The following is a 24,313-nucleotide window of genomic DNA, read 5'->3' on the forward strand; positions in this document are numbered from 1 at the left end:
TATAAGAAATAAATAACTGGCCAGGTAAAAAGGAAAAAAACCCGAAAAATTATCAAAGAAAAGCGGCATTACCATTTTCAGCTCACTTTTAAACGAAATAGTGTTACGCTTATCATGTATATGATTCTATCATAGACTCCTATTTTTTACTTCTACATTTTAACCAGAACACAATGATAAGCATTACTTACGAAGGACATGGCGCACTAACCATTACCATTTTGCAAGCAAGAACCAAGATACATTTTGTCCAATGATGCTGCATTACTTCACTATTATGGAGTTTAAACAGATCCTATAATTACTACAAAAATTCAAAATTTGTGTGGACCTTTTGTATGCCGTGTCGCAGTGTGCTATACGACGCAATGGCGTCTTGGTATCATTTTAAAATAACTATAATTCTACTAATAGGGATTATTCATGGACATTACTAGGATGCAGTTCTCATTTTATAAATATTATGATAGTGTATAATGACCCATTTACATCAGTTGGATTGCTGTCGGGGATTGTACAAGTGCAACTGTGCGCGAACTATCGTTTCCTGAATCGGATGCATTATCTTGCCATACCACGATTAATATTATGATAGTGTAGGCCTATATGACGTATTTGTTTTTGTTTTTTTATAAGAACCAGTAAATCATTTCCCAGACTCAAAATGTGAGTCTTATTTTAAACATACACTGTAAGACAATACACTTATTTAAACGCTAAGCTCCATGTGTCTCGTCTTTGGTGACGTCTGCTAAACGTGTTTAGCAGGCGCGGATCCTGACCTTCGCCCAGTTCGCCCAGGCAAAGGTCAGGGTGAGAAATAAAAATAAAATTTTGACCATTTTTTCAACAATCATACTTACATTCATTGAATTTTGTTTCACCTTCGCCCCCCCCCCCTCCCCATCAGCCCCCGATTTCAAGACATCTAGATACGCTACTGACTTACATGGCCAGATGAATGAAAATACTCAATCGATGTGCCACCAAATCGTAACCAGCCTTCACCATGACGTCACGGTGTCACCGGGGACGCAACTGCCAAAAAAATATTGTTGGCAGCGAAGGGACGCTACCAATAAACAATCAACAAACTACCGGGTTTCTGGGTTGATTTGCAAGGTACTACTTGGCTCAACTTGTTTTTATTTAGCAGTTAATTGGTAAAAATCGCACACAAATCATACGACGTCACTCTGACAAAGCCAGCAACGGCAACTTGATTTTGAGATTAATTTTCCGAATAAAGTTATACTAAGTAACTTCTAATGACGAACTATTGTCTTCAGTTGTCTTTGTTGGCCATTCAATTGTCATTTTATTTATTTTTCCGGTGATATTACCATTCTCAATAATCTATAACACACCCACATAACAACGTCACGTTAGATGTTCGGTGGGGACGCCGTGGTAATAGAACGCTGAAAGTACTGCCACGAAATAGGTGGCGCCCTACACATAACTTAGAAAATCGTACGCGTTGCTCGAATCTTTAAAAGGCCACGCCCCTTCGTGGAGGTACTTTTTGCGTTCCAACGAATCCCCGGCAGTTGGACCCCGGCAGTATACTCTTTGCTGTAATGATGAACTTTTATTGATTCGATTGGGGGCGTAGTTTACATTATATGGAAGGCCACATTCATTAGTTTTTAAACTCACAAATATTTATGGATTTTATTTTGTTTCGTTGGATATTTTGTTGATTACAATTATATAGTTGTATTCAAAATGTTATAGTGCATCAAATCCCATTTTAGTAAGCAACTTATTATATAGTTCATAGGTTTTGTAGGAACGCTAATGGCGTATCATATTATATCAAGCCTCGTTACGTCACTTATCGAGGTAAACAAACATGGCAGTGAGTGGTGTTTGGCCTTAGCCTAGGGCTAGAAGTTGTTTTTTTTTTCTCTCGTAAAATCCTACAACATCAAGATATGGTATTGAATTTGGTTGAGGTAGGCTATTATAGTTTATACCAGGTGCATGTTCTACTAAACTAAATGCCTACTACTTAGTACCTAGGCCTAGCTAGGGCCTAGGCCTAGCTAGGCTAGAGAGGCGCCCTAGGGCCTAGCTAGGCCTAGTACTACTAGTAGGTAGTAGTACTAGGCCTAGTAGCCCGTGTAGGCCTAGGCTAGGCTAGGCCTATTATTACCAACTAGGCCCAGCCTAGCTAGACTAGGGCCTACCACCGCCACCCCCACCACTCACACAGGCCTGGCCCTAGCTAGCCAATTTGTTTATGTGTATGTATGAAGGTCTATCGTAATTACTGCTATATAGGGCGTAGGTAGGGGAGGGCCTGCATTGCATTGTTAGTCCACTCATTACGGCATCTCGCAATGAGTCCAGGTGGCTCTGAGTGAGTCAGTGGTGGTGGAAAGATTTTCCTGACGGGTTCCCGTATCCCTACTACACCACCATTCTCAGAGGTCCCACGTTCGTGAATGAAATTTCTGGGTAATTTGTCGTTTATTGAAGTGAAATTTCTGGGTTATTTTTTTGGTGTATAAACTACATGTATCACATGTTAATTTAACGTGTGTCATGCCGTTACCAAAAGCCATTACAAATATGCAAATATTTAACAGAAACAGTAGTAGTCCGTTTTTAGTAAGTCCAAACAATGCAAAATAAGTCATTTTCAGGTTTTATTGAACTTTAAATCAAGTAACCTTAAAGAAAGAGAAAAATGTTGTTTAATTATTGAAAATATACACTTAGTATTAGGAGCCATTTTAATATTCACAATGAAAATTATATATTTTAAAAATTTTATTGAAAACTGTAAAAATTCTGGGAAGCAGGGAAACTCCTTAAAAAATCCGGGAAATCCGCAAATTTCTGGGAACTTGTGAGGTCTGCATTCTAAAAAAACCCCAAAAATTGTCTAGGCTGGCAAGAAGGTAGGTCTGCTACTACACTAACCCAATCGTCTGTCATTAACATAACATGACAATGTCTATAACATTTATTTTTTTCTCAGCCTCTTTTTTTTTTTGGTTTTCTTCAAATTCTTTGTTTTTGTTTCGACATCCAAAAAAATATCACCAGCCTATAAACAATTTGTGTTTCTTTCTTGGTCCTTCTTCATTCGCGGCGGTCTTGGTTTGATGACATCATACTTTACATTAGCCAATCGGAGAAATGGTGGCATAGGCATAATAAACACTGCCTATAATATAATGTAGTGGTAATCCTGGGTCAATTTAGAAATGCTTTTTGTTCAAGCCTGAGCTGCTACTACTAGTGAAGTGGTGGTGGCTCCATAAATTTGCCAACCAGAGCCTCGGTGGTCTAGGAATAAAATTCCTTTGAATGGTTCACAATAAGAGTTTTTATGCCATAGTATGTCCCAAATTTTGTTTTTGTAGACCATTTTATTATTTTTTTTTATGGAAATTTAAGTGCAATGGAGGGGGAAATTCCCTGTCTGCTCCTTGCTGGGACCACCACTTTAACTCACCAATAACATTTGTGAGTAGTGAAAACTTATTTGAGCGGGTGTATTTGAAAAGACACTCTCCCAATTGGCGAGTATGAAAAAACATTAATTTTGCACCCTGAACGTGTAGCAGATATTACAGAAAATGTAAGCTATCTTTTATGAATTCAAACAATCACATGTTGCTTTTATGTGTATTAAACTATACATTCAAATCACTGTGTTTTAGAAAACCATTTTGTTGTAATTTTTGGGTCTATCCATACGGTATGCCATACCACTCCATGGCCATACGAAGACAAAATTAAAACAAAAACACGAAAAAAAAAACATTGCATTGCAAGTACGGAATTTAGATCGTACCTCATCATTTCTATAGGGAAAATTTCCCACTGATAAATAAACATGAACGGTACTGGGTAAAGATAACTTGATTTTTGCTTCGAACAAGGTATCCATTTATAGAAGTTATATGAAGATGAGCCTATCTGAGAGTGACTCTAGGGTAGTCGAGACCAGGACATATCTCCGACTTTGAACAAAGATTGAATTATGTTAATTATAGAACAAGTATACAGAGACTAGCCCATAAACGTAAACAATTATATTTAAAAACTTAATAAATGTATGTGTATTAGTAATCTGTTTTAATTATGGATAAAATAACATAAAATATGAAAGAATAAAGGAAGAAGGAAGAATAGGAAAGAAACTTGGGGCGGCTGAAATATATATACAATAATAATGAGTATGTCATTATAGCATTACGTTTTTATAAAAATTTCAAGGCACTAATTGTCAGAAGTCACGGTGCCGGCAGCCCACACATTTCATAATTTGAATCGTAGGTGAGATTTCCCGCCGATATACGAACGGTACTGGATAAAAGCAACTTGATTTCTTGCTTCGAACAAGGCATCCAGTCATAGAAGTCATATGAAGATAAGGTTATCTGAGAGTGACTCTAGAGTGGTCGAGACCAGGACATCTTTGACTTTAAATTGAACAAAGATCTAATTATTTTTATTATAGAACAAGTATGTCTGATTTGATTTCAAATTATGAAATGTGTAGGCTGCCGGCATCGTGACCTCTGACGATTAGTGCCTTCAAATTTTTATTGTATATTTTTTTTTTTTTGCCATTTTGGATTCGACGTATTATTATTATTATTATTATTATTATTATTTCAAATACAAAATAATTTTTTTTTTTGGCCAATTAGCACACATGTAGACTTGCCACAAGTCCCTTGTTATTTTTTTCTCATTCTGGACAGCGCCACCAACGAGTAAGTTGACAGAATAAGGGACTTGTAAAACACTGCATGCAGGTACCTGGATGCGAAAAGAATGACATAATCTTTCCGTATTTGGATAAATGGGCGGACCAACATAAACGATTTCAACCAATCACTGTGCTCACATTTTCAAAGCCACAAACGTACAAAAACTGAGTCACGTCTCGCATCAACTAGTTAGGCATGGCTAAAAAATGGTCTCCCCTAATGGACCTAAAATATTTAGAATAGACCCTAGGACAAGTAGGCAATGGGAAAGACGAATAAGCATAGGCTAGATGGCCCATATTGCAATGTACAGCTCAACTTTCCGATAGAATGGCCTACTAGGCCTTTATAGTCTAATACTAGTAGTAGTGGTGGGCCTACTTTTAAGTTCATACTTAAATACAGTACCTTTTTATCAATGCTATACAGTACTCGGCCTAAATCTGTGGAGCTTAGCGGTGAGCATTGTTATCTATAAGTTATACAACGGAATATCATTGCATTACGTCGCTCAGCAGGCCACGAACTAATTTACTAACTAAATTAATTCAAGTAGGTACGCAAAAGTTAGCTGCCTAGCTTAGCTGTTGAGACACTGCAAATTTTCAATTTGAAAATTTAAAAAATTAATTGATGCAAGAGGTAAGCCAATCACAATTACAAAGTCAGTCATGCATACGATATCACACATCTTGATTTGATGTGTTAAATTGTACGCATGAATGATCAGGCAGCATTTGGCCAGTCCCTAATCTGAGAAAAAAATAAATTGAGTATGAGGTGCCAAAGAAATTTGGTATGACGTGCAATAATAAGTGAGTAACCCGAAATTAGCTCCTGAAACCCAGGCTAGTGCACCTGCTGCCACGAAAAATTGAACAGAACAAAAATTAAAGTTTATTTTTATTTTTATTACGCCCACTGATGCCTTGAAATCTCCAAAAATAAGATGTATATTTCTTCCTAATTATATAAATTTAAAGCATTTAAACTTCCCATTACTAAACTGTTTACATTCACCAATAAAATTTTTTATTTTTTTTATTTTATAAATATTCAATAGTTGAAATCATAAAAATTAGCAGAAAAATGAATTGCTTTTAATATTAACAGGTTTAGGGTACACAAATAGAAAAAAATTTGAATTAATTTAATTTTAATTTCAAATGAATTAAATGGTTTTCTAAGTTCCACATGTATCTAGGTGTATTCATGAGCCTTTAAAATATTTTGTCTTTTTTAAATTCATAGCTTTCTAAGTTTTTCAATTTGCTACACTATAGGATCTGTCTCTTATACACATCTAGTTGGTTTACCCGGATGCTATGGTTCATTTCATCCCCCTTCTTTGTGGAATGATGTAAATTAGCACCTCTCTGTGGCTGCTACGGTAGTCACGGACCACGCTCATATGCATTTCAGAACTGCAAGTTGTGGATTATTCTCCTTCCTATTCCTTTACCTGTATACATCTGAACCAAAATTAATAAGATAAAGCCTCCATCCTCCATAATATTTGTCCTCATTATTATTAAAATTATCAATAACAGACTTACTATTACGCAATCAGCCTGTTACAGTATCTGTCTTTATATATTTTCAAATTGCTTGCAATACAAACCAAGGTATTTTTATGAGTTATGTTCATAAATGTGGCTACTGTAAATCTCATTGTCTTATTGGTTTTTCTTTTAACAATTATTAGGAAGCAGAATAAAAGAATGCAATTACAGTATAGGTTTGATTAAAATTGTTCTATTATTTTTTTGTAGAGCGTCATGTTGGTTCAGTCGGCCAGAATGTTAAGAAGCTGGTGTTCAGCTTCAGGATGAGTAGTAAAATTGTGAGAGTGGATAGCATCATAAGAATACAGTGTGCTGGTAAGTGGAGAAATATTAATTTTTTTCATCCAATTGTGATATAGTCTACTATGAGTGTTATCTTATAGCCATACTGTAGTTAATAATCTCAATTTTGTTTTCATAAATGTTATTTATTATAAAATCATTGCTTAAAATATTCTTTTCTTTTTCCATTCTCTTCACCATATAGGACAATAAAATAATGCTTTTAAAATCACCCACCAATCTTCAATTAAAAATACATGGTTCTTATCTTCTCAATTTTACAGTTTTTCTTAGTTTGTCTAGTTTATTATTAAAACACCTTGACTGGCAGTACAAACTGAGTTGCATCAAATTTTACATATGTAAAAATATACAGTAGGAAATTGGAAACAGTTAAAATACAAGATACTTCAATAACGATAATATATATATCATGTTTACCTAATATCATGAAACTTCAATCTGATAGCATAGTATGTGCAAACCATGTATTGTGTTTGCAATGTTACAATGTGTAACATTGCAAACACCAAGAAAGGTCTGCGCATTAACAAATAACATTTTAAACATTTGTCTGTTACATTTTTTACCTATTTTATCAATCTTTTTATTGGCTATTTTAATCTGATATGTCGTCTTTGCCTTTCTGTTGTTTTGTTAGTTATTGTTTGTTCGTTTAGTCAAGGGGTTTAGAGGATACCCACACCTTGTGTTGGGCTCTCAGCCCATGTTGTCCTCTGGCCATTTTCTGATTTGTTGTGCCAAATATGTAATAAATAAGTATTGGCATGGGATATTATAGTCAGGTTTTATCAAACTAGTTCAATTTATATAAAGTTATTATATGTTTAAAATATTGTTTTCTTTTTCCATTCTCTACCCAAACTGTTTATCTATAATCTGCTAAGAAGGGCTAATTATTGCTTAGCTCCACTATAGCTCCACACAGTAGGCCCTATTGATCTGTAAATTAATTACTTACTTCCTGTCACTGCTTGGTATTTTTGTTTTTAGTTTTTTCAATTTACTTGATCTTGAGAATGGTTCCATGATGGACCCGAAACGACGATCTTTCTTGTCATTAAATTTGGTTTTGAAAAAAAAAAAGAAGAAAAATCTACCCATATAGGCCAATAAAATAATAATTTTTAAATCATCCACCAATTTTCAATCAAAAATTATATTATACGTGGTTCTTATTTAGTCTATTATTAAAACATCTTCATTAGCAGCACATAAAAATTTACATACTGTAAGTTGAAAAAAATTACAATTGAAAAAAAAGATACACAAGAATTATCAGAAACAGTTAAAACAATTAAAAAAACAATCATGTATAAAAAAATATGAAAAAAAAAAATTAAATTTACCCAGTATCATGAAACTTCAATCTGATAGCATGGAAGTAGCCATGCTACCAGAATGCTGTACGAGAAGACTGAAAAAATTACATTGGGATGTGTTCTAGTTAAGTTTTATACAACAGATGAATGGTGTTGAATATAATATTGTTGTCTATCATTTTAAATGTCCAGGCTGCAATAGTGATTATATTGGTAAGACAGATAGGTGCTTAATAACTAGACTTAAAGAACATTCTTCACGATCTGATAGTGTTATATTTGATCATGTTAAAAACTGTGAGGCCTGTCTCTTATACACATCTAGATGTGTATAAGAGACAGACAATGAACTGTCTTCATAAAGCTTAAACAAAGCTTATATTTCATCCGAACCATTTAAATTATTAAATGTAACTGTTATCTTTTAAATAAACTCTCTTACGTCAAATCGGCTGAATCGGGGAATATAGATTAAGTGCATTTAGTGCAAGTACAAACAAAGGTACACGATTAGAATCAAATATAGAATTTAAGCTAACAAAAACAAAATATCCAAAACAAGTCTATTGAAACTGCAAAAATCAGGAAACTGCTGAAATGACACCACAGCAAAAGCAACTTCTAGATAGCATATATATGGGTTTCACCTCAGCAAATCTTGCATGTTGTAATCGACTGCTTGCTGTTAGGTCCAGAATTGGACCAATATTTTTAAGTAAGTCCAGAATCCAGAAGTTTTTAACGGTTGCTGATTTTATGAGTTAAAATTTTTTTTTCGTCATTGTCAAAGTGTTTTTGACAATGCTTTTCAGGGTAAGTATGTCACCTAGTTTTTGCTTGAATGTTTTATCCTTTTGAGTAAAGTGGTTGCAATGAAAAGTAGTGCCACCAACGAATGTCTGTAAACTTGTACACTACAAAATTTAGATTGTACCTCATCATTTCGAGATCAACTTTTTTGTATACTTAATTGTTTATTATGGCCTAGTGTTATTTCAAAAGGAAAAATGTTTGTCAAGGCTGAATTTAGAGAAACAGTTGCCCTTCAAACTTGGTGAATCTTCAACATTTTAATACAGCATAGGTCTTGTCTAGCCAGGGTAGGTAGGCTATAGGCCTAGGAGGAGAGGATACGTCTCACGGCTGTTTCATTGCATAGAACACGCTTTTTTATTTCAATAAGATAGCAGCTGCTTCATGAATTTCTGTAGAATAGTCCATAGCAACAAAATTTTGTGAAAATATGTATTTGATTTTATAGAAATAAACTAATTTAATAATAAAATTTATCAAGTATACATTGGTATTTTATAGGAATAGGCTTTATAGATGCTGTACTCACTGAGATACCATATAAAATTCCTAGTAATTATATGACTTTGAATGATTTTATTTTCTGCACAATTGCTGTTGAATTGTAAATATACAGCGCCCTCACACTGATATGTAAAAATCGTAAAGGTAAACAAAACTCTTCTGCATGTAACTGTTGTCTATAATTTTTAGTGTTAATTTGCAAAGCTACCCTAAGAAATAATTATGTTATTACTTTCAACATACATTTGTTAGGACGTAAGACCTATAATCATTTCTTACTTAACTTTTTCTTCAACCTATTTTTTGTCTCTTTAGCCTAGACATGTTGAAGACTATGCATACAGCGCGTGTTTTGTGCGCTCTAACAACCCTCCATGTTCAACGAACCCGTAAAGTGGGCCTAGGAAGTATTTACTTTGTTACATAAGCTGTTATATAAAATTAGTAGGACCATATACAAATTAATAAATTAAAAAATAAAACAATATAAAGTAAATAACAGCAGCACTTTTGAGACTAACTGATAAAGTCCACTGTGTGGACGAAATCTAGAGAATAAATACTATATTGTTAGTCTCAAAAGTGCTGCTGTTATTTACTTTATATTGTTCTATTCTGTATCAGAATAATGTAGCTATATTTTCTTATTAAAAAATTAAACAATTCAAAACCAAATTCGTTGAACATAATACTGTACATTTATTTCATAACATGGGCTTAATTATGTAAAACAAAAAATACAAATTAAATCTTTAATTTATATTATTAAATAATGTAATATTCTTTTCATTTTTTTTTTGCAAATTATGTGATCAAATGTAGGCGTATTATTTTTTAAACATAGTTATTATTAAACATTTTTTTATTTAGTAAAAATTAATAATAACTAAATAACTAACTACAATAAATCTTTTACACAGTAAATTATCTAGGCCACACTCTAGTAATTATTATTATTATTATTATTATTATTATTATTATTATTATTATTATTCCTATAAATATCAGCCATACTATTATTATTAATATTATTATTATTAAGGTATGTAAAACATCAAATCGAAACCATTAATTTACTCCAATAATTCATTATCCATCCTTCTTCTGTATTATTAAACTGTTGTGAATTATTATAAACTTATATTGAAAAATTAATTGTATTTTTTTTCGTTTTCATAAACCACAAACTGCATTACAATTCAATGTGACTAATTAAACATGTAAGCCCACTGTACACTGCCTGTAGTCAGAAGATACCACACCAATATGTAACTGAGGATGTAAACATTAAAAATATTAAAATGATTTTAATGTCGTCAATAACATGTTGAAAATTATGGTTAATTACAGAGAGATCAATATTGTTTCCCAGAAAAACATGAAATGAATTGGTATCATCAGCAAATAATCTAAATAAAAAAAAACTGGTGGAATTAGGAAGGTCATTGATATAAGTCCAAAAAAGGGCTGAACCCAACACTGACCCTTGTGGTACTCCACATGAAATTGAAAGATTACCAGAGCAAACTTGACCCGCAGCAATGAATTGAGATTTTCCTTTTAAATAATCAGTCAGCCAAGACAGTGGCTGACCTCTTATACCATAATGTTGCAATTTAGATATAAATATTTCATGATTAATCGTGTCACATGCCTTCATAAAGTCAATAAAAATGACAATTGAATTGTCCTTTTCATGAATTTGTTGAAGAAGATGGTTAACTAAATTTATAAGTGACAATTTTGTGCTATATTTCTCCCAGAACCCATCTTGATGAAATATATTAAATTTTTCAAAAAAAGTAGTCATTCTATTATAAGTATTGGTAAAATTGAAAGTGGGCGATAGTTTCCAGGGTTGTCTTTAGAACCCTTTTTGTATAAAGGAATAATTCTTGCTATTTTAAGGAATTTTCCCTGGGAAAACAATAAATTGGTAGAGTGAGTGATTGATTCATTGATTAAAAAGAAACAAAATATAAGAATATGCCACTACAGTAAATAAATATGACTTTTTGTATACTTTCAATGTTTTTGTTTTATTTAGTGGTTTTCTACTTCATGATGAGTATATAAAAATTGAGGAAGTGGATAACAACACAAGAATACAAGGTGTTAGTAAGTGGAACAATATTTCATTTTTTGTAATATGAAAAAATTCCCACTGAATATAATTATCAAGTCATACTTGATTTTTTGCTTCCAACAATCGTGAAACCATTCTCAAATTCGTACAATTTCCAATCTGGACTCCGGATCCGGACCGATAGATCTGAGAGCCATTTGTATCCTGAAATCATTCAGTTTTTTTTTCTTGGACCAATCAGTAATAAGCTCAGTTGGTTCGAACCAATCGAATGCATAAACTGAACAATCATGTTACGTGTGCAATGTGAATGCAGCGTACAAAAAACGTAGCAACTCACGATTTTTTGTCCGGGCTCCGGACTGGATCCGGGCTTAATGTGAACATAGCTTTATGAAGATAAGCCTATCTAAATAGTAACGCTAGTACTGCAGGGGCCAGTCCAGACCTAATTTTAAAATAAGCTTATAATGAATGTATACAAGTAGTCTGTAAAGCAGTCTTTAGTGAATTTATTATAATTAAAATGGTTTTATGTTTTATAGAATGGCAGTTGGTAAACAAGCAGATTGAGATAGTGACATGTTTAGCAGCAGTGGAAATGAAAAATGCTTATAAAAATTGAGAAAGCGGAGAACAACACAAGAACAGATTCTGGTAAGTTTGTATTGTACAATTTTATAATGCTGCATTTTCATTGATCCATTTAAGTTTCCATCCTAATTTTCTCCATTCGTGTATTATCGGGAATATCATCATTCAAGAGTAGTGACAGGATAGCGCAAGGGTTCTCAACTATATCGCAATAGTAGCCAAAATTGTTTGTTGAATTGAATAATATGAAGGACAAGGGGTGTACTTCGGCACGTAGCGCCATCTGAGCGCCATAGGCGTGAGCCAGGGGAGGGTTTGGAGCAGTGACGTAGCTACGGGCAGTGCAGCCATTGAAAACACGGAGGGGAACCATTCATAAATAATACTTTAAAATAGCTTCTAACTTAATCAAAATTAAGTTTCCAAGTTAATGTTTTTTACGAATAAAACGGCCAGCGGGCCCCTTAATAATATTCGGATTTTAGAGTATTCAAGGGTGTCCCAAAATTATAAAAGAAATGGAAAAAGGGAAATTATATTAAAATTTAAGTGTGAGAGTGTTATTTCCGGCCATTTAGAGGTGCTATAATTCAAAATTTTCCTACCTCAGCCCCAACCATCGTGGGGCTGAGGTGGTTTTTATTCACCTGTGAAAATCCCTCCCTGCTCCCTTTATTTCGAATTCTCTGACCTTCCACTGCAATTGTTAAATTTTATGTGCCACCAATTTTCTTGATTAGTTTAGAACATCTGTTGAGACCGAATATGCCCCTCTTAAAATAGATACGAATCTGATAACCATTAGTATTTATTACTAGCCTAGGCCTTTAGAAGTGGGGTGCGGGGATGGTAAAAGAAGCACTTCTTATGATGAATTTTAAGGAATTCCCCTATGACATCAAAGGGCCCAGCAATTAATCTTGCACTGGGGCCCTTTCGCACCTAGCTGCACCACTTTGGAAGGGGGTGTCTCCCCCTCCCAAATTAATAATTTTTTTTAATGACATAATAAGTCGCTAGACTCCCATACAGGGCATCTTGACTAAGAAAGTTACCCTTGTATTTGTTAATACAAAAGTCAAAATGTTATGTATCACAAAAAGAGCCATCAATAATACAAACACTTTTAATCACATATGAATGTAGGCCTTATGTCATCTTACATTGTTACAATCATGATCTTGCCTGCTTAGTGACTGAAATTAGCCTTTGATGATTGTGCCAGTGGATTAAAGTCCAGTTTAATGTAAAATATTATTTTCGGCTTGTTCTCGCAGGCCACATGACATCACTTTTTATTCTGTATAATTTTAAATTTTACTTTTCATTTTACAGTATGTATTTTAATTTAATTTTTGATATTTTAGTTTCTTAAATTTCTTTGTATCTTCTTGCAGAAATGACCTTGTAAAAAACACCAATATGGTGATACAATGTTATTATTATTATTATTATTATTATTATTATTATTATTATTATTATTATTATTATTATTAATATTATTATTACAAAGTAACATGCAATAGGCCTATACTGATGTTCACTCTGAGAATTCAGGGGAGAAAATTTTGGTTTATTGCTCAAAAGGTGTCAAAATATAATTTTGAATGGATTTATCTTACTTTCAAACTGCTGTAGTTGTTTTGGTACAATGACAAAATAGGGGCTGGCCATAGTGTTAAAAGATATATTAATACTCTTTTTAAACATGTGCTAACCCAACGTGTAAATATAACGTAACGTGTATTCTAGGTCTTCAGATTCATATTGGAAACACATTTAAAAAATACATGTAAACAATTTTAAGTGACTATCGCCTGTATTCTTAAAACGAACTTTAGTCGAACTTCGAACTAGAACTTCATTTAGTCTTAGTTGCAACTTCAACTTCAAATTGTATTCACAAACAACGTAGTAGAAGTTCTAACTACTATAAATCAAGTCCTAGTTGTAGTTCAGCTGAAGACTGGCAAGCAACAACTATCAAACTAACCAATAAAAAGAGCTAATTTTAATAGCAGATGAAATTTTAGAGATCCGGTAACGCGGAAGAATATTAAACTGCCATCTGTCTTTCAAAAACATATTTCCTCATAATTCATAATTGCCCATTATTCGCCTAACTAATATTATATCTTAGTCGTTAACTATAATAGTCGTTAACATCAAATGATAGAGAATTTGAACTGTCACTAAAAATTTGCTTTCTTTAGAGAACTATTATAGTTGAGATCGAGTGAAGGCGGCGCCATCTTTGTCGTTACGGTAAATCTACGTGACCGCAACGCGAGAGGATTTTGTGCAAATGAGGAACTGTTGCATGTGGCTAGCAAAACATGCTAATTTCGCCTTTTGGAAGCTAAATGTAATGTCCCTTTTCTTGAACACAGTGGAGATACATCAGACCTACTTATACAATTGTTTTTATTCATTTAACTTTATCGTAAGTTACAAAAAGCATGTTTTCATCAGGGTAAATATTTCAAGTCGGCAATTTAGCCTGACCCTAGGCTGACTAAAAAAATCAGCCTGCGGAGGCATAATTTTAGGCGAGGTTTGCGTCATTTAGTCGTAGTGCTAGTCGAAGTTCGTTTTAAGAATACGAAATGACGTAATTTTAAAGTTTTAGCTCGAACTACGACTAAAGTTTGTTTTAAGAATACCGGGGTTAGTCTTGATTACAATTCCAATCTTCCCCCCATCCCCTGGCCAAATTTTCCCTGTAATATGTTGCATCAGTTGTAAATTTGTAGTTTTCTTTTCTTTTTTTTTTATTTGTTAATGAGTATAGTTAATCTTGTTTATTTTATAGAGTGCCATGTTGGTATGCAGGCAGATTGAAAGCAGTGTTTTCACTTGATGTGTGTATAATAATTGGAAAAATGGATAACAACTGAAGAATACCAGATTCTGGTAAGTGGAAAGATATTTCATTTTTTTCAAGCAGTACTTGGTAAAGACAACTTGATTTCTTGCTTCGAACAAGGTATCTATTCGTATCTTCATAATACTAATAGTGACGTTATCTTTGGAATCTATTACCTCTTTCTGTTCAACAATCTTCAAATTTAAGCTCATTTAAAACTAATTTGAAAACTTTTTTGTTTACAAAACGCTTTAATTGGGTTAATTGTTCACTGCACCGTTGATAATGTTTTTTGAATTGGCACGTTATAAATTTCTGCATATTATTACAGTCAAGACCAGGACATCACTCTGACTATAAATTGACATAAAAAATTGTTCCACAATATATACAAACCTTAAAACATAAGAAATGATAAGCTTATAATGAAGCTTATAATGAATGTACAAATATATATATATATATATAATCTGTTAAATATTTTCCAAAAATAGGAAATTTTTCACATCCATTGTAATAATTTAAATTTTTTTAAATTTAATCTAGTTCATTTGAAAGAGCAGCATGTTGATAAACTGTGGTTGAGAGCGTAATTGGAAAGCTTAATATCAGTTTCTGGTAAGTGGAAAGTTACCTTTCATTTCCTTGAAAGAACATGTAATTATATTTGATAGACCATCCCACCCATCATCAACCAGTTTAAATCCTATCATTGGCCATTCATGAAAAATCACTGTATGTGAAATACACACAAATTGATACATAACATTCAGTATCATCTACCTAACATTTACACTGTTGGATGATACTGAGAGTTATGTACCAATTTTGTGTATTTCACTTTTGGTGATTTTGCCATGTATAAACCACCTACAGGAGAGTCTATGGTAAACTCTCCAAGAAAGGTGGACATATTAACAAGCATTGTCTTGGGTTTTATTATAGTCAAGATTTATACAACGGATGTTAGTGTTGAAATGATATAAAGTTATTATATGTAGAATATCTATAATAAATGAAAGTATGTTAGTTTGAAATTAATTAAAAAGTAATAAAAGTCATAATATTTGGAGGTTAAATTCGATATCATTTCTTTTTTAATTTCAGTTGATTCATTTGCATATTCCACCAGATCAGCTATCCTCATTACCAGGCAGAGAAATGATGAATATTCATTGAATTCAGCTAGAACTGCAAAAACCAGCAAAACTGCAGAACTAACACCAAGTCAAGAACAACTTCTGAGAGGCATATATATCTTTCAGCGGGGCCAAGGGTGGTGGGTGGCGCGTAGGTTCCACGCGTGGCGATCGCCTATGATGGGCGATCGCTTCCGCTTGGATAATCCCAACTGTCTTTTTGCGTGAGATGCTGACGAAATTTTCCAAAAAAGTTTCGTTAACATTTATTGCATTGTACAGTATGTGTTGTTTGAAATACAGTAACTACAAATGAGCTGTAGTACAAATACAAAATAGTGTTGCATTCAGTTTTATTCAACATTGTGTGATTCTTTACTAAGTCCAGAATAGGACTCAACCATTTATACACTAAGTCCAGAATAGGACTCAACCATTTATACACTAAGTCCAGAATAGGACTCAACCATTTATACACTAAGTCCAGAATAGGACTCAACCATTTAACATTAATTTATAAACCAAGTCCAGAATTTTAACTAAGTCCAGAATAGAACTCAACCATTTACATAAATTTATACACTAAGTCCAGAATTTTAACTAAGTCCGGAATAGGACTCAACCATTTACATAAATTTATACACTAAGTCCAGAATTTTAACTAAGTCCAGAATTGGACCAACAATTTACAGTAAATACAAAATGTTAACTAACCTTTATAAGTTCAAAATCGGACCAAATTTTAATTTAGTACAGAATCCTCAGCATTTTAAGTAATTGCAGAATTGGGCCAACATTTAAATATGTCAAGAATCCGACTAACACTAAGTCACTAAGTCACTAAGTACAAACCTGACTTGACAATCAATCTTTTTATAATTTACACTAATTTTATTGAATGCACGATAAATGTCTATTGCAGTGTAGATGTCCCACAATCCATCTGCTTCATGTCCATACATCAGAGTTTGCGATACAATGCTGGTTCAAGAGTTTGCTAAGCTTTGCGTAACAGTGTCCGCAGGATTAAAAAAAATTGTCTCTATTGCCCCAAAATCCAGATCAAAATTTTAATTTCCACAGTTCACTTGCATTATCTAAAAATCTGACTTCGCTAAAGCTTCAACTACCATTACAGGTACAGTACTGTTTACTAATTCAAATGAATCAGTCTTGATTTCCCTTGCTCAGCAAGTGTTTTCCTAGAAAATATAAAGAAAAAAAATGATATAAATATGAATACAATACTATAATTCAAACTAGTTAAAAAATAATTATATATACCGTATTTGATCATCATTATTGTTAATTATTGTTATTAAGGTTTTTAAAAATTTTACATCGGACTGCTGCTGTACATAAAAATAAAATTATCACCACTATGCTCAACATGGTCATTATGATAATCTATACCATTATTATATTAAAATGTACAGTTAAATTCAAATTCAATTTAACAACAACTAAGTATGTATGTAGAACAGAAGGAGTTTACTGGGGCAGATGCAGGATTTGGCGATATAGGGTGCGTCCACACCACCTCCGAAGTGTTAATATTTTAGAATATAATTTCTTTCTACAATTTAGGGGGTGTGATTGCATCGTCTGCACCCCCTGCATCTGCCCCCGGGTTTATGAATTTGAAAATAATTTCCTTACCTGTTGCAATGTGGGTGGTGGTGTATTCATGGCTTGAAGATCACTCAACTTTTTTTCATATTCTGAAATAGAACATTTAAATAATCATAAATATGCAAGGAACTACTCTACAGTACATGGATTAATCAGTGGTGGATTTAGGGGATGGCAAGAATGAATGGCAGAATAAGAATCTCTATTTTCCACCTCGTACAAAATACAAAATCAGACCTGCTAAACTTTGGGTCATGAAAATCTGGAGATTTTTTAAGAATCGTAAAAAAATCTGGAGGTTTCCAGAATTAACCAAAAGATGACGGAAGATACCAAAAAAGTCACGTCACTAGAAATCATTGGCCGTTAATTGCGACATTCAAATTGAAAATGGATGCTTGTTTATTGCACCGCAAAGCGAGCAGGCGGCGAATACATTGAATAATAACGATCAAATTATGCATAAATCGGAGTATTTTTGGGGAAGGGGGAGGGTGGCCTGTGAAATCGGTTGAAAATTACATTCGATTGGGAGAACTGGAGATTTGTTTAAATATCGGGTGACACCCGACAGGATCGGGTGAGTTGGCAGGTCTGCAAAATGCATAGTAGGTAACATCATCGCCGAGATATGAGTGGGGGAGGTTTTTAGTAGTACAATGCACAACTACCTGTATGCTATAGCTCTGGCAACAGAACAACTAAATAAAATCTTTCTCATATACAGTATATAAAGCTGTCTCTTATACACATCTAGATGTGTATAAGAGACAGGTATAAACCACCTACAGGACAGCCAACCCCTAAATTTTGCAAAAATATTTTTTAAATGGAGAAAAAAATAAAATTATATTCAAATTTAAGGCCTGGAACTACTAACTGTATTAGGTTCCTGTTCTATCGGCAAATATCCCCTCAATTTATAATTAGGCAGTACTGTGGAGTGATAACTCCCCAACAGTTGACATGCATTCATAGAAGTCTTTGTGAAGAGAGCCTACAGTATGCAATGTGGCCTGAACCTACTGCTGGATTTAGTAGTACCTACAGTACGTACCTATGTTTATTAATTTCCAGTATCAATAATTAATGCTAAGTAAAATATTTGAAGGAACAGGAAGAAAGAATAGGAAAGAAACTTGGAGCGGCTGAAATTAACAAGAGCGACCGCTCACCAGGTCCACGTGTTCTTCTATGCTTAAATACAGTACAGGCTCGAGTTATTATATTGGGTTTTTTGGAAGAGCTAAAATCACCAGGGTTCCCAACTTAAATTCGGCCATATAAGTCTCGGTTGAATTTGCCTACTGTATGTTCACTACCACAATACTTCATTAACATCCAACATATCTAATATATGTAGATAAACCAAGGCAATTCAACAGAACGCACATCTCGGAACATCAAAGGTTATAACTCTGGCATCGACATTCTAGGCGCACGTGCGTCCCTGCACGCTGAACGTCACAAAACCATAGCAACCAGACCATAAACCGTCAGCGTACGTGACGAATTCCTCACGCGCGTGTTAGTTGCCATGATAATCGCGCGTCGTGCGGTGATTACAAAGGCCTAATGATATTTTGCACTAACATTAGACTGAAATTATATTCTTCATTTCAACATTAATTTTACCAAAATTGTGGTGAATTGTCGTTCATGAGACTTACTTCGCAGAAAAAATTAATAAATGTTCTGTATATACTCAAATTTTCGTTTTCACACCTTATGCCAACATTGTCAAAATGACAGATTAATGTTACATAAGAACATGAAATTTTATAAAATTCGTAATTTTAAATTGCTATAACTTTTCATTTTCTTGGTCAATTTTCACAAATCAAATTGCAGTTTATAGAAGCATTGAACAAGCTCGCGGTAAAAAAAAATCAGATGTAACAGACATTGCGAAGTACCCACAATTAATAAAATAAAAACTAACACCATAAAACGAATGGCACGCATAGACTAATAATTGACGGCTGTACACGCAACTAGTATCGGATTGTCGATGCCACAGTAAAGATCAAAGGACTGTATGCATGCGCTATGTTCGCGAGCGGAGATGTGCGTCCTTCTGTTGAATTACCTTGGATAAACTGGGCCCCACCAATTCTTAGCCTCTGGATACTACTGGAAGCCTAGGCGACCACCAGCCGAAGCTTATGTCTATGGCTTCCTTTTTCCCCATTCCCGCCTTTAGGGTACAGATCAACGTCACTGATGTATACTCTCATTTGGATTTCAGTCCCTAAATTCTGTCTTAATCAGTAAAAAAAATTTAAAATAAATTGATTTTGACACCAATGGCATTCCATATTAGTTAATTTATTGCTTATTTCCACCAATGGCATTCCATACTACTAGATTTTTCTGGCCTTTTCCAATTCTACATTCTAAAATCAATAACAGGAAGTTTCTCTATAAAACAGGAGGTGGTTAGTGCTCTCCAAAAACACTAGGGAAAATCAATAAATTAGAGGCTTGAGGACAAATAACCTTCATGATATTTGGATTTTATTTTAATTGTGGAAACAACCTCATTTTGCTTTGACAGAATTTGTTCGACAAAGAGAAAATTTTTAAAAAGTAGAGAGAGCTTTTAGTGTTGCTGGTGATTTCTATTGACGGAGTGTTTAATATCACAATCCAATCATGAATGGCGTTCCATAACTTATTTGCATGGCGTTCCATACTGTGCTTTTTCTAATTCCACGGTCCAAATTCACAACATATACAATTTTCTTAATATAACTAGACATTGGTGGTGCTCTCCAAGTTTCTTACACTGACAAAAACCAATAAATAAGAGACTTTAATTAAAGAATTTATGGAAAATCCATCATGATCATTTCTCTTCAAATTTTATAAGACTGAAGAACAATTCATAAAAATTCCATATAACTTTATTTGTGAATTTTCTTTCCTTTAGTTAATCCAGTGTCAATTTTATATTTATAAGTAAATGTTATTTTTACTTACAGACTTGACATGTTTCGCCTCTTGGCAAGAGGCATCGTCAAAAGTGAAGCGATGACAGCTCGGACCTTCCGATGACGTTTCGGTTAATAGCGACACCTATTTTTCACTTAGGTTTACCCAAGCGAGGGTGCTGGGGGGGGGCCGTGCCTTTCAGAATTTCATCGTATAAATGCGGGACTTCGTACCCATCATCCCTGTTCATGGTATTCTTGTTTTGCCTTATCTTGAGAGCTTCTCTTATTTTTCTATCCTGCCAGTGTGGTTCTTCTGCCAGTATCTTTGCATTCCAATCATGGAGATGGTTCCTACAAATCATGTGGTCGGTAATTGCGGAGTCGTGAGTGACTTGGGATGCAGAGTTCCTAGCTGTTCTGGTAAGGACACTGGATTAACTAAAGGAAAGAAAATTCACAAATAATTTACTGAATCCAGAATGAATTTATCTCCTATAATTCCATATAACCGCTTGAAATAACTTGCTGCATATTAGGCCAAAAAAAGATTTGTTTGCCCTGCAGCGCCTGCCCCTAGCTCACGGAAAAATAGGGCGGCGTTATTAAAAAATGTTTTTTTTTTTATTTTTTATTTTTTTGTACACACATTTTAAAAAGTGATCTTTATATTTCTGCACATGAAAGTTGTATAAATTTGGTGTGATCGAATTCTAGGCCTAAATTCATTGCAAAACATCGACTATGGGTTATTTTTTTTCATTCTGATGAATACCCTTTGAAAAACAAATAGTGAGATAGCGATTTAATATCTTAATTTTGGTGACAGGAAAAAAAAAATGTAAAAAAAAAAATTTTTTTGGACCCGCCCTTCCTAAAAAATTTGTCAGCATTAAAGGACAAACAAACAATTAATTTTTTTACGCCTTATCTGTCTTCCACTTCAAAAATAAATTTGCCTGAGTCATCATTAGCTATTATATTCAAAATATTTTAGTTATAACTAGGAAGTTGGATTTGACGTTATAACAATTATGAAATTATTAGTGGATTAATGCAACGGCAGTGATGTAACAAAGAGTCCTGAGCCTGTGATTTCATTTTAAATCATGGCGTATTTGCCAAGAGTGGTGAAGTCTCCCTTTCCGAAATAACCCCCCCCCCACCCCCAACCGAAAAAAAAAATAAAAGAAAAAGTCATTTTTCAGTTTATTCAGTTTTGTACTTAGTATAATTGCTCAATTGTATGTCTTCCAATATTTATGCCCTTTTTTTTATTGTTTTTGTGTTTCAAGTTTGTACATTTCCCTTTTGTATTTTTGATGTTGTAATATCTCGTGCTTTCTTATTTTGACTGATTTAACTAGTGTATTTTAAATATTTTAAACATTTTTAATATTATTACATTGAATTATTCTGTACATTTCAAATTTTTCTTAAATTTGCAATAAAGCTATTTTGAATCTTTGAGCCAAGATTCCATCCCTTGTACTGTAACTCAAAATTCCGGACACTCTGGAGGTCCAGCGCAGGTGAAGTGTGCCCCCAAACCAAAATGTTGAAAATTTAAGGTTTTTTTTCAGGCATGCCTTTTGATTTTGATATTTTGAGGTGCCAACACTCAGAAAGCCATTGTATGTATGCCTATCTTTAATCAAGTCTGCACTCAAAAGAACAATTGAGACAGAAATACTCAATTATTGTTACCAAAGAGCCAATAAATTACACATTTTGAGTATTTGGGGTTCTTTTCTGAAAAATTGGAAGTATTGGGCAAAATTATGAAGACCGGGAGATTGCCGGAGACTCCCAATCAAATCAAATCAAATTGGGAGGGATGGAACGTATGCTGAGACCCCTGGCTGGGCTTCTACAGGGCCTAATGCCCTGGAGACTGGGTCCGAGCAGAGCATAGTGTGGTGTTTTTGACATTTTAAGGGCGTATTTCATTTTCCTTTTCTACACGTTCTTTTTGCTCAAAGGCCTGCTCAGCTAATTTAGGGCAAAACAAAAATGCTGATATTATCAAAGGCTCATGGCTCATAGCAGTTACGCTACTGCTCAGAGGACCCAAGCCTCCCACAAGTAGGGGGGACAGACGGGGCTATAGCCATGCAAGGGCTCGGAACAACAAAAAACAAAAAAACAATAAATATAATTAATATGGAAAAAGTAAAATTCATGCAAGTCTATGATAATTATTTTGTTTGGTTGATTTTTCAGTGGATCAGCTTATTGAGAATTTTCTTAAATGAGACAAGGAAAACTAAATGATTTGGCATCTCAAGCATTGAAAGTCAACTTGATTTTGTTTATAGTATGTCTGGGACAGAATAATGCACATCATTAGTATTTTAATTTTAACATTTAATTTCATATTTTTACAATGAAGATATATTATATGGTATTCCATATGTTCTACTGGATTCATTGAACTAAAAACATAGGTACTGACACCAAGATCATGGTAATATGGGCACTTAAAGCTTTTGAACTACAAAAATTGTGTTTTTTGGCGGCCATTTTTAATATTTTATTTATTTTTGCATTTTCACCATGACGGTTATTGTATTTTAATAATGTTATTGGATTCATTCCTTGAACTAATGAACATAGGTATTGACACTGAGATCATGGTAATGTGGGCACTTCGAGCCTTTAAACTGCAAGAATTATGTTTTTTGCGGCCATTTTGATTTTTCCAAATTTCAGCGGGAACGTTTAGAGTAAAATCGTGGTTCCCGAAATTTTTGGAATCGGAATATTCAAAAACCCCCCTAGGGCTTCTTTCCAGAAGTGCACACCCCAGTCACATATCTGCTCCACTATTATTAGTGGTCTTTGCTAAAAAACGTCTCCTAAAAGCTTCTACACAAGTATTGAAATAAAACAGAATGTTTTTAAACATACTGTAGGCCAAATTTAAATACTGTACATCCAAGGGATGAAGGAGGCATGGTTATACTGGAACCATGGCCTACATATAGTACAGTACTTATACTCATATTTTTTAAACAGAATAAAATAATTTCTTTACACTTTTGAAAATCTTCCCATTTACTATAATTACTGGTAGTATAAGCATACATTGTTTTGTTTTTATTTGCCAAAATAATATATTCATTACCTTATATATTATTTTTGTTTAAAGTTAATTTTAAAAAACATTTTTCTTACAAAAACTTAGATAAAATAATAAACCTTAAATAGATTAAATTTCTGAGTTTACTTATAATTTATTCCATTATCATAATACATTTCTGTCGAGATGATCTAGTCTGTATGTCAGTAATCGTTTAAATTAGCCATAAACTACATAAAATGTCGGACTTTGGGGCTTCACCCCCAAATCCCTATCATGGGCTCTGCCCTGGACCTGCTAGGTACAGGGCTAGGTGCCTCCATTACCCCCCAACTCCCAGATCCCAGCTTTTTGGAGTCCAGGGCCACTGTTGCTGCCAGAAAGACTCTCCCAGTGAGACTTTCCCAGAAATCGGGAAGGCTTCCTGAACTGCTGGCCATGTAAAGCAAGAATCTCCCAGAACATATCCCATCTCCCGCAATATACATATACATATGAGGCATGTTGTGGCAAAATGACTAAGTTGTAGCAAAAATTGAAATTCAAGTTATTGGTATTTTCATATATACGTGAGTATGTGATCTTTAAAATGAGGGGTCGTTCATTGAAATTGCACATTTCAAACATAAGTTATTGGAAAGTGAAAGTACAGTACACTTTAGAATCAGTAAACTTTAGAAAGTACAGAACCTTTCGAAGTTATTTGTGCATACATTGTTTAATAGAATGAACTATAAA

At 33.8% G+C, this 24,313-nt stretch overlaps 1 protein-coding gene and 2 long non-coding RNA genes across 7 annotated transcripts in view; 1 reads left to right on the forward strand and 2 right to left on the reverse strand.

The window, feature by feature from the left end:
• Positions 1 to 352, reverse strand: part of LOC117107042 — a 5,981-nt gene extending 5,629 nt beyond the window's left edge. The window contains exon 1 of the mRNA XM_033248566.1: positions 192 to 352. Within this exon, the coding sequence (XP_033104457.1) occupies positions 192 to 265 (74 nt within the window). The 5' untranslated portion in view covers positions 266 to 352. The remainder of the gene's footprint in view (positions 1 to 191) is intronic.
• Positions 353 to 8,497: 8,145 nt separating this feature from the next.
• On the forward strand, positions 8,498 to 16,264 carry LOC117107013. Of its 5 annotated transcripts, none has more exons than XR_004445178.1 (6): positions 8,498 to 8,739; positions 11,291 to 11,361; positions 11,875 to 11,986; positions 14,736 to 14,909; positions 15,336 to 15,407; positions 15,897 to 16,264. It is a non-coding gene; the product is annotated as an uncharacterized LOC117107013 (long non-coding RNA). The 5 variants fall into 5 exon arrangements; XR_004445174.1 differs by having other exon boundaries at positions 14,736 to 14,836; XR_004445175.1 differs by having other exon boundaries at positions 8,498 to 8,641; positions 14,736 to 14,836.
• Positions 16,265 to 16,594: 330 nt separating this feature from the next.
• Positions 16,595 to 21,170, reverse strand: LOC117107038. Its single transcript, XR_004445185.1, has 3 exons — positions 20,543 to 21,170; positions 17,588 to 17,649; positions 16,595 to 17,130 (listed from the first exon to the last, which is right to left on the reverse strand). It is a non-coding gene; the product is annotated as an uncharacterized LOC117107038 (long non-coding RNA).
• Between the last annotated feature and the right edge of the window lie 3,143 nt (positions 21,171 to 24,313).

This window comes from Anneissia japonica, unplaced genomic scaffold (assembly GCF_011630105.1).
Source record: "Anneissia japonica isolate Jap-2015-1 unplaced genomic scaffold, ASM1163010v1 scaffold9291_len582782_cov165, whole genome shotgun sequence".
NCBI lineage: Eukaryota > Metazoa > Echinodermata > Crinoidea > Comatulida > Comatulidae > Anneissia > Anneissia japonica.